We start from the raw sequence: 12,213 nt of genomic DNA on the forward strand, positions 1-12,213 counted from the left end.
TCTATTACTATTTAATAATTCTATCACTATTACCATAATAACCACACATACATCTATCATATCTTTTCTATTCTTTAATTATTATTTTATTAAAATCATCATAGAGTTAGTTCCATCTTTAGTCTTAAATTTACAGGTAGCAATCCACTTTAAGAGTTTAAGGCCCTGTTTGGTAAAATGGCTGTTAGCTGATAGTTGTTAGTGGTTAGCTGATTGTGTTAATTAGAGCGTATAAATAGTTGATAACATTAGCTGATTGTAGAAAACTGTTTGGTAAATTAGCTGTTAGCTGTTAGCTGTTTGGTATAATTTCTTTTCTCAAAAAGCTAATTGAAAAAGTTGTTTGGGTAGCTTTTTCAATTTTAGCCTTTTGGAATTGTAAAAAGCTAATTAACCAAACATTTATATTGATATTTTAACTAAATCAAACAATTAATAGTGGTCAAATAAGCCAAAATTGGCCTATAAGCTAACTTTTTACCAAATAGGGCCTAAGTCTTTTTTATCATAACAACCATTTTTGGTCCTACAATTATTGTGGCATGACCAGTGTTGCAAAAATCGCGCCTAGGCGGTCGGCCACCTAGGCGCCCGCCTAGGCGCTCTAGGCGCCGATTAATCGCTCTAGGCGCCCGCCTAGGCGCTCTAGGAGCCCTAGGCGGTCCCCAGGCGCCTAGCGATTTTTGCAACCTTGGGCATGACCATTTTTAATTTGGTCCTTTATCGACAAAACAATTTAAATATCACTAAATACAAGGGCTTCTTCGTCTTCAGTTATGGATTTTTTTTAAAAAAAAATATAACAAATAACTTACTTTGTATAAAAAAGATCAAAATATCTTTGTATTTAACGACATTTCAACGATTTTGTTGATGGATGACTAAAAATGGTAATGTCACAATAATACTATAGCTAAATGGGGATGTTTTAATAAAAAAGAATTAAAAATGGATTGTCACCTATAAATCTAGGACTAAAAATGAAATTAACTCAATCATCATATAAAAATTAATTTAATGGTAGATTATATTTTAATTAAATATATATAAATGTAAAATCATATGTGTATATAGTACATATATTATTTGTCTATATATACCAATATATGTAGGTGTTAGCTTAGTATTATAGATATTTTCAAAAAAAAATTTGTTTGTAAATATAAATTTTATGAAAAGTGTGTACATTATTATTAAACAAAAATATTAATTCTTTCTCTTTTTTTCTCTATATTACTCAAATAGGATAATTAAAATTTTTGAGTTTAAGAAATTGTAAATTATAATTTGAATTATTTTTATTTAGTAGTATTTTAATATTGGAAATGAATTTTTGCACAGGTACAAAATGCTCATATTAATATATGTTTAGATGGCGATTTTTTAAAATTCATTGTAAAAACTGCATAGTAAAATCCATATTCTATAGTTGTGCTTGATTCTAGATTAGTTTTAATTTTGAGTTTAACTAAGCTACTATTAATGCATATTTAATTTTTAGATAAAGAAAATTTTAAATTGTGAATTCTCATCTTTTGTTGGTGAGTTTTTAATTTTTCTTAAAAAATTTAACATTTCTTTCCTTACCTCGTGATAGATTCTAAATTCTAAATAAAGAGTCCTAAAGAAATCAAACTCTCAAAGTCAAATATACAATAGGGACTTTGCCAATGAAATTGGTAGACATGAAAATTTCCTTTCTAAAAAGAGAATTAAAATTAAAATTTAATAATTTTGAATTGTCACCGTGAAAGGTGTATTTCATTAGTTTTTTTTGTGTGTGTGTCTCAGAATTTTTATCGTTGGACACAATGATTAATTCCTTTGTTGAATTGTAAATACTTCCTTTTAGTGGGTCAACTGGCCTAAAGATTTAAGGCATTCCGCGTTTATATATTGACAGCTCAAATTCTTGAAATTGTCACTTGACAGAAGTTCCTAAGCTGGGCTGACGCTTCTTTGAAAGGGACATACCATACAAGAACAAAATGGCATTCTTCTTCTTTTTTATTTTTTAAAAATACAAATTCATTTATTGGCCTGCATTCTGCACTATACAAGATCACTATACCATTCTTTATTCGGCTTCAACTTTGTCTGCATTCGAGGAACTATTTTTCCTGCTGATTCAAGAATAGATTCAAGGTTCTAAAAGCCGCTAGGCTACGTACTTTAATAAAAAAAATAATAATAATATTTTATCTGCCTTTTAAAAAAATCAAACATTAAAATTTAATTTTATTCCAAAATTTAAAAGTCTAATTTAAATCTAAATTCTTTAAAAACTAAAAACCAGTTTCATATTCTTCCTATAAAGTATTATCATCTCTCTACAACTCCAACAACAGTGAGTAATGAATTGATTACTTCAAACTGCAAGTAAAAGTTACATAATAAAATCCAACCATCTAACTAAGCGAGGGTTAACATAATCGGCTGCATAAATGAACACCAATATTAAAATACTTATCGTCTAGGAACACTTAGTGCCTAGGCAAGATTTGATTTTTGCAACATTGGATAGATTTCAAAAAAATCTTCATTCTCGGACTCAAGAGATAAAAATCCAAGCAGATTAAAAGGTTGGTGTGTAAGCAAATCAGAGCCAAAAGGGGCACAATGGATCAATTAGATTATTCCTAGAACACCAGTTTAGAGATTAGGAGTGCATAACAACTGAATCAAAATTTGATTGAAAAAGTAAATCCGGGCAAGGTTTTCCTCAAATCAAAACTCTTCCACTATACTTGTGTTCCACACGGATGTGCTATTTGAATAAGTAAATTTTATAGCTCATAATAATAATAATAATAACTGTAAAGGGATAACAATGAATTCTAGCGTAGCTTCTGCAAAATCAAGCAAAAAGAATGGGACAGAAAACTGGAATCCAATCCAGCATAGAAGAGAACATATTATGCTGCATTTTTCTTGTTCCTGAAGCTCTCTTTTAGTAGTGTAAATTTCTTTTTACACTGGTTCACGGTTTTCCCAGGAACAGCAGCTGCAACCCGTTCCCAGCGTTGGCTGACTTCCTTTGGAAAGGTTTTGAGAGCTTGAACCAGTGCCCTTTCTTGAACTACAGACCATGCATCTCCTTCAGCCACATTTGCAGCAAGGTCATCAGTAGGGGGGTTTTGGCAGCTTGAACTTTGGCTGGGAGAGCTCTGTGAATTTGGCACCTTACTGCCAGAATTGTTTTCAGTTTTGTTGGCATTTGATGTTCCCTCCACTTCCTCCCTCGTTGTAAGAGGGGATGCAATTGTTTGTGCTGGCTTTCTCTTCTCAAGGAAAGAGTCGAAAGCTTTAGCAGAGTCTGGTTTCTGAAGAAGAACAGTTTTTGTGGCCTTTAGAATCTCCTCAACTGTCCTTCCAGTACCAATGTACTCCGAGATAACTTCCCATCTCCGAGACGTTCCTTTAGGATATTTCTGCACTCCCTTTCTCAAAAGATCAATTTCTTCTTTCGTCCACTCTCTCTCCTTTTTCTCATTGCTGCTGAATGGGTTCTGTCCATTAGCTGCTGAACTACCATTTTGTTGAACATTTTTCTTCTCATGTTTAACATTTTTCTTCTCATTCAGTTTCTCATCCTTTGAGTTGTCATCACGTCCAAGTGCCTCCCTGAGAAGCTCTGCTTTTGCAATCCCTACCCTTCCCTCAATCCCATCACACAAATTCTTCAGCTGATCAATATTTAAAGCAGTACATAGATGTTCCACATCATCATTTGTGAGGCCAAGTAAGTTCTCAGACAACAAAGGTGCTGAAATTGTACGCAAACGGGTTCGCTCTTTGCGCAATAGTTTCTTCTCTTTCTCTTTCAATTTCTTTTGCTGCAAAGCAGCTTCAGCAGCACGTTTTTCCTCTTCCTCTTTTCTACGCCTCTCCTCTTCGGCAATTCTGGCTGCTTCTTCCTCTTGCAATTTCTTTGCCAAAACTTTGGCCTCCTTTTTCCTCTGCTTCTCAGCTTTTTCCTCCTCTTTTCTTCTCACAATTCTGGGGTCTCTTTTATAAGCATTATCAACAAGCATACGTATCCTTGCATATTCTTCCTTCCTAGCCTTCTCTGTCAACTTTGCATTCTGCCTTTCCATCCATCTTTTATGATCACGAGATTCAGCTTGTTCAAGGTCAAACTCATCGGCATGGGGAAACTCCCTCCAGCTTTTGAAGCTATACCAAAAGTCATAAAAGCTATCCACTTCTTTAAATGGGGTATTGTCATTCCCTAACAGGGGGACAGGTTGGCTGACAGACCAGCGACCATTCCTTAAAAATGCAGGTCCAAAAACCTTAAAGAAATCCTGTGGGGCACATTCTGTTGGGATTTCATCATCAAATTCATCGGTGGAGTCAAAAACTCTTCTTCTAATAGGGTCAATCAAAACTTCATACGCCTCTTGGATAGCTTTAAAGTGGTTCTCTATTTCTTCTTTCTTTGCCTGCTTTGCAGCCTCAGTTTCTTCAGCAAGAAGAAGAATAGCCTGCTTGTCAGGGTGATGCTTCAATGCAGCTTCCCGATAGCTCTTTCTTATTTGATCCTCAGTAGCAAGATATCTCAAATGGCTCAGCCCCAGCAATGCATAATGATCCTGCTCCTTTGCCTCAGCAGAAGATTTCTTTTTACTCTTACTACTATATGATTCAGAAGAATAGAAGTTAGACTCCTCCTTGTCCGTAGGCACATCCTGATTACTATCTTCAATGTTTTCCTCCTCAAAACAGCCAATCAGCCTGAGTGCAGCAGAGTGAAAAGAATGCCCCGCAGGCTCAAATCTGCCAGCTTTAATGGGAAGGCAGTTTGAGGAAACAAAGATTGGTTCACCATTTACAATTTCTTTCTCATAGGAAATCAGACGCAAAGTATCCCTAATAGCCATTAAGTTTCAATGAAGGAGACACAAGCCCTCAAACTCTTCTGGAAGATAAGTGCCAATAAACCCAGCAACAGCTTAAACTTGACTGAGACTTCAAAAAGCAGACTCAGCAAATCCCAGTCTGCAATTCATCAAAAAGCATCAATCAGGATGGATGATGAAAAAGTTAAAATAGAATAGGCTACCAATGCATCATGCAAACATAATTCACAAATAATCACAAGTAATTAGTACTTTATTATACTTATAAGACTGATGTACAATCATGAATAAGAAAACAGGTAACAAGTGTTGAAGCCTAAAAACCTACAGAGGAGGCAGGAGACATTTTCAAACCACTAACAAATAACATGCAATGTTAACAGAGAGAACCAGGGCAAGTTACTAGCAATCTACCATAATCTTTAGGGTACAACATGTTAATACTAAAGGGCGCTGAATCACCTCCACTTCCCTCATCACACTGCGCCTTACCAAATTCAACAGCTCAATATTGTCTGCCAAACCTATGCTTACGACTAAAATCGGTATCAACCGCATCTAAATGGATATAACATGAGAAAGAAACATGAAACTAACTCTCGTTAAATGCTTTTCAATGTGTGTGTGCGTTTCTTTTTCCTTTTTCTCTCCCAGGGAAAAAAAACAAAGAAATCCGATTTTGAAATTTTACTGAGTTCAAAACGATTCTTTATCTTGTCGTCCTTTATAAGAAACCGAATTCAAACCAACAAACAAAACAAAAGAAAACGAAAAAGAGAAAGGAACCGGATGATTCACCTCTCCTTTCACCATCAAATTAGGCTTTGAATCTAATTGCCGATCCTCCCGTCAGCGTTGAGCAAGGAGGAAGACGGTGGCTCCGTTGTCTGATCCGAGAGAGTTGCGGCCGCAGAAAGTGCGGTGCTAGCTTGCTAGGGTTTTTATTCAGCAGTACGTAAGTCAGGAGGGAATGAAAACCAAAGTGCGCAAGAAAAGAAGGATTTGGTAAATTTTGTTATTTAACAACGATGAATTTATACGAGTTGATACCGTGAGCAATATTCATGGGCCGGGTTTCAGTTATTACTGGGCCTATAACAACGATTATGGGATTTGGTCCAACATCAAGAGTTTTTTTTTTTAATATTATTATTTTTTTTTTAACATCAACTAGTATTTTCACATGTGTTATGTACGGAATGGATTTGTTATAATATATTAAGAATATTTGAATTTATATATAATTATTTAAATTATAACATCAAATATTATATAGGACAATTGAAGATATGGTTTGGATTGTTTATATTGATGTTATCATTGCTTGAATTCGAGCAAATATTGCTCAAATTAATAGTTAATGTGTAGATGTACACATGTTGTGTTGTAATTTTAGAGATTTTATATATCATTGTTTATTATTTTTATAAATTGGGCAAATGTGCTCGTTCTCTAATAACTTAGTTATAGTAATCAATTGCTATTCTAATTCATTTGTATAGAGTATATATTTTTGTCTAGATATATAACAATTTTGTCATTTTGAAAAAAATATATAATATCATCGATTGTATTTATACATTATTGAAAATCTCTTTGTAAATGATATTGATAGTCACAACACAATATTGTCCATCTTCGTCTAGAGCTAACACCTTCAGGCCATCAAAATGGGTGACTCGTGAGAAAGCTACATACAAGGTGAGTTAGTGTTTGACCTTAGCTTTTGTTGATAGTCATGGCATATGCAAGCATCAACAATAATTGTTTACTCTGGAACTTGAAGGACAATCTCGTATCAAAAGGAGTGAGAGACATTTCGGGGGGGAGGGGGGGATAAGAACTTTGGTTCCTTCACATGTCCCATTAACTATTCTTGTTTCGACAATGTGATCTTCTAATCTTGTGATGATGAGCCGTGTCCCGTTATAAAGACAAAGAGAATGGTCTATGTTCCGCAATAACATACCATGTGCACTGACATTTAATGTCAATGAATGATTAGGAAGACCCAACAATCTCAAACTATTTAATTAAGAATTCAGGAGTGTGTACTTCTGATAGATTTTCACTGTCTGATTCTGCCTTATACAAAGAGCCACAACTTAAATATGTTCGTCCTCCTGCAGTATTCATGTCGCACATGTATTGATTAATTTGATCAACGACATCAAAAGTCGGCGAGAGGATCACTCGACCTTCTAGCTGCGACTCATCAAGCATGCTATATCTCGAGCTTGGGAAGGTGCTTTCCACTATAGTTGCTATGAGATCGTGCTCACACTTCAACAAAAACCGTGCCGGAATATCGATCTCAAATGAACCACCGTTTACAACCCCTGCAATCTATTTTGAAAACCAATCAAGCGTATATTTATCTTCCTCTGAAGCTAAGATCCGTAGTATCATGTTCTTGGTGAGCCTTAATACCTTGCAATTTGTCCATATTTATGAAGAATTAATAGTTGTTCAGACAACTATTGGTCTTGTTGCTTTCAGAATAATAGGTAGGATCTGTCTAAAATCGCCAACCAAAACTACTGTCTTTCCACCAAAAGTCTTTTTAGCACTATCCGGTATGGCGAACCTCAATAGACCCCTCATGGTTTGTCCAAATCCTCAAAACAGTGTTTGTGCGTCATCAATGCTTCATATCTTATTATCAATTTGCTCCTTATTATAAGCACATCAAGGTCACTACATTGCGATATATTGCACGTGGAATCTTCATTCAAAGAGAGTGGTATGGCAAATATGGAATGCGTCGTCTTGCCTCCCGGCAAGACCAAAGATGTTATTCCGCTGGAAACAACATTTAGAACAATACACCGCGACTCCTTATCTTTGACAATAACACCTTATGAATATAAAAAATATATATAGAGATTAACGTAAAATTACCGTATAAATTACACGAAATAATGATAATGATAATTTATTTTGTTCTCATATTATTATACCTAAATATGAGCGTGTGTGTGTGTATAATCAAAAAAATAATTGTAATTATAAAAAAATTCAATGGTCCATGTTTAATTGTAATTATACTAATATTTGTGTAATTATTATCTTATTTAACATAATAATTATCGGTGTAATTAATTTCTTAATTAAACTCATTAAAATTTTAATATATTAGTTGTTTTAATATTATATTGTGCAATATATTTAATATTAAACTCATTCTATCTTATACGAATTGGAGTATGTACTGACTGAATAATATTGTTGAATAGAAATATGAATTTTAATATTGTTGTATTGTATTATGAATAGGAATTTTAATTTAGAATTGTAGTACGAATAATAAAGTAGGAAGCAATATATTGTATTAGGAATTGTACTTATTGCAATATTTTACAATATCAACAATCTATTTAATATTAAACTCATGATATCTTATATGAATTGGAGTAGCGACGGAATAATATTGTTGAATAGGAATAGGAATTTTAATATTCTTGTATTGTAGTACAAATATGAATTTTAATGTAGAATTATAGTACGGATAGGAAAGTAATAAACAATATATTGTATTAGGAATTGTATTACAGTATTTTACAATATTACGCAAACCTTAATACTATAGGAAGTTAAAATTAAGGATTTTTATTATTATTATTAATAGTATAGATAGTATAGAAGTATAGATTGGCGGGGGAAACCCGGGATTTGAGTTGTTAAACTATGGGCCAAGGTCCACCTTGCAAGGTGAAGTGGTGGACTCTGGTCCTAAACGACGTATAAATTGTGTATTTTTAGTATTGAAATTGTAAACTTTTAGAATATAAATTGTGTTTTTAAGTCAAAATACATAACAGTTGTCAGGGTCATTAAATCTTAATCTGCTAATACTGTGTGACTGCAGTATTTAAAAGATAAATTGTAAATATTTAATATGTAAATTGTAAACAACATTTGAATCCGGGTCAGAGTCCACAGAATAATTTGTGCCGGCATTTACACTGGGAATGCAAAGCGCCTATGGGAGCTTCTTTGACAAGGAAAACCTTGCCGATCTTCTAACAAAAAAATAAAGCCTCCACCCAAACTAGTGGGACGCCAAGCTCAAGCATATATTTGGAGCCAACATAGAGGATTTGGCCAAACCATAGTCTTATTAAGCTCCTTGTAAATGTGCTTTATCTCCAACAAAGGCAAATTATACTGGACCGTGGTCCATAATGTATTATTGCTAGAGATGTTATTATTTATGTTATTATTTCTATTAATTATGTTGACTATTCTTTGTATTAGATTAGTTAATTATGGCTTTCCTAGTTAATAGGATTAGTTCACGCTGTGTATTTAGAATACTGTTCTGTAATCTCTATTGTGTTGGAATTGAAACTGCAATCCTTATCTCATCTAGTATCAGAGCCAGGTTGGATTTCTCTCTCCTCTCAATCATTCTTCGATCAATTCCGATCGACAACTCCTCCCCCAAAAGTCGACGGCGATACACCATGTCTACTAACTCTTCCGAGAGAACAGTATCCGCCGGCGATCCTACCCCCCCTCACCCCACTGCAAATTCCCTGTCAGGAGCGCACCATTTTGTCTCCATCAAGTTGACGTATCGCAACTACTTGTTTTGGCGAACGCAACTGGTGCCTTTCCTCCGTGGCCAAGAACTTTTTGGGTACGTCGACGGCGAGACTCCTTGCCCTCCACCGACAGTGCCAGCAGCTCCGGTCTCCGATGGATCCACGTCCGCCGCCACCACTGCTGCGCCGGTTCCGAATCCCGAATACCGGGCGTGGGTGAAGCAAGACCAGACGCTACTCTCCTTGCTGATTTCATCGCTTTCCGATGAAGTCATGCACCTGGCTGTCGGGAAAACTACGTCACGCGCCGTTTGGGAATCCATAGGCATAAAAACGGTGTTGTTTTTCTTTTACAGCACGTTTGGTTCACGGAATGAATTTTGAGGTAATAGGAATGCTATTCAATAAAGAATGGAATAGGCAAGGAATAGAATAAGAATTGTATTCTATTGTTTGATTCGCGGAAGGAATAGACTTTAGGAATTATATTACCGTGTTTGGTTGGTTTAAGGAATAGAAATGAAATATGTTTTGAAAGACATAAATACCCTTATAAAAATATGTGGTGGTGTCGATGGTGGCGGTGTTGTTGGTGGTGGTAGTGGCGGCGGCGACGGCGGCGGTGGTGGTAGCGGTAGTAGTGCCGGTGGTGGTGGTGGCGGCGGCGGCGGTGGTAGCGGCGGGTGGTGGCGGTGCTGTTGGTGGTGTTGGTGGGGTGGTGGTGCTGGTGATGGTGGCAGCGGTGGTGGCGGCGGCGACGGTGGTGGTGGTGGTGGTAGCGACGGTGGTGGCGATGCTGATGGTGTTGGTGGGGTGGTGGTGCTGGTGGCGGTGGTAGCAGTGGTGGTAGTGGCGGCGGCGGTGGTGGTGGTGGTGGTGGTGCTGGTGGCGGCGGCAATGCTGGTAGCGATGGTGGTGATGGTGGTGGCGATAGTGGTGGTGGTGGCAATGGGGGTGGTGGTGGCGACGACGGTGCTGGTGATGTTGGTGGGGTAGGGTGGTGGTGCTGGTGGCGGTGGGAGTGTTGGGGTGGTGGTGCTGGTGGTGGTGACGGAGGTAAAATAGGAAGTATAAATTTTAGACTATTCCTGAGAACTCAGTAATAGCCTAATACCGGGGGGCCCTGGTAATAACTATTACCTTATCTGGGGGAATGAGGTATTACCGGGAATATTATTCCCGGTAATAGAAACGATTACCAAACAAAGGAATATGCCTATTACTGGGAATGTTATGCCATTCCCGGCCTATTCCGTGAACCAAACAGGCCATTAATGAAAAGAAACGGTAACTCTAGACAATCGAGCCATGAAATCCACTGCACAAATATGTTCCCTGTTAATCGCCTCTAGATGCCAAATTTCAAAGCATCGAAGCTCCCTTTTTTTTACATGCAAATAGAATATTATGAGCCACAGACGAAGGTGGTAAGGCATTGTTGATGAAGAAGCTCGCAACCTCCATGGCATTCAATTCGTTTCCAATATCACCTTCTTAAAGCCTAAGCAGGCTGCAAGTTGAATGTCTTTTAGCAGGGACCATGCCTCTGCTTCTTGTGGAGAGCATTTACCTATACAGTATGCAAAACCATGTTTTTTGGACCATGATGAAATTACATGCAAGTTATATTTATTATATATGAAATTTAAATGAATAATTAGTTATGACAAATAAATAAAAATCAATGATATAATGCTACAAAATTAAGATAGTATGACTAAATGTGTCAATACCATAAAAATTGATAATTAAAATTGAAAGAGTTAATACATAAAATGGTTCATTGACTATTTCATAATTCTTAAATTGGTCATTTGCCTATGCACGATTTTACTTATTTTAGTAATTCAATATTACTAGTAATGACTAAATTTAGTAAACTTTTTCATAGTTGATGGGAGTTATTTTAGGTGAATTGGTACTCGAGGAGTATTTTTGAGAATTATGTCATAGTTAATGGATTGTTTTAGATATTGACCTTGTTTGGTAATATAGTTAGCTTATCAGTCAATTTTAGTTTATTTGATCACTGTTAGCTGTTTGATTTGGTTAAATAATCAATATGAGTGTTTGATTAACTAGCTTTTTGTAACATCTTATTGCTCAAAAATGAAAATTCAAAAAGCTTATTTGAGTAGTTTTTTCAATTAATTTTTTGTTTTGTGAAAGTCATTTTACATGTAATCATATATTAGCTAACAACTAATTTACTAAACACTTTTCTACAATCAGCTAATGCTATCAACTAATCAAACCCACTAATCCAATCAGCTAACGATTATTTACCAAACACCTCATTATCTCAAATTGAAATTTGCTTAATTAAGAAAAATACAATTGCTAATGATAATATTGCTAAACAATTTATCAAAGAGGTTAAATTGAAACCAATGCAAACATGAGACTAAAATGATATCATGTGCAATATGGACAATTTTAATGAGTTTAAAGAAAAAATTGGACTTTTGTTTTTGCATTTAATTGTGAATTATATTGAATATAATAAAAATTACTAAAATACAAACTATTTTGATGATAATCTATTTTAACTTGTTATAATCTTGTAATAATTTATTAAATAAATTATTCATAAAATTAATTTTGATGTATAATAAAAAAATAACATTATAATATTTAAATAAAATTAATTTTAAATGAATTAAATGTTATTATTTACCTTTAAAATGGATTAGGAGGAAATCGCATAGAGTAACAGAGTGCAGGGGTGACTTCAATTATTATAATATAAAAGTGTGGGGTAGAAATAGTATTATCCAAAGCTGAGGGGCGATTTTCTCCACTTT

At 35.3% G+C, this 12,213-nt stretch overlaps 1 protein-coding gene across 1 annotated transcript; it reads right to left on the reverse strand.

The window, feature by feature from the left end:
• Window positions 1-2,687: 2,687 nt before the first annotated feature.
• Window positions 2,688-5,863, reverse strand: LOC109148556 (dnaJ homolog subfamily C member 2-like). The gene is made up of 2 exons (XM_019296294.1): window positions 5,661-5,863; window positions 2,688-5,001 (listed from the first exon to the last, which is right to left on the reverse strand). The coding sequence occupies exon 2, from the start codon at window positions 4,881-4,883 to the stop codon at window positions 2,916-2,918; it is 1,968 nt and encodes a 655-aa protein (XP_019151839.1). The 5' UTR covers window positions 4,884-5,001; window positions 5,661-5,863; the 3' UTR covers window positions 2,688-2,915.
• Between the last annotated feature and the right edge of the window lie 6,350 nt (window positions 5,864-12,213).

This window comes from Ipomoea nil, unplaced genomic scaffold (assembly GCF_001879475.1).
Source record: "Ipomoea nil cultivar Tokyo-kokei standard unplaced genomic scaffold, Asagao_1.1 scaffold0268, whole genome shotgun sequence".
NCBI lineage: Eukaryota > Viridiplantae > Streptophyta > Magnoliopsida > Solanales > Convolvulaceae > Ipomoea > Ipomoea nil.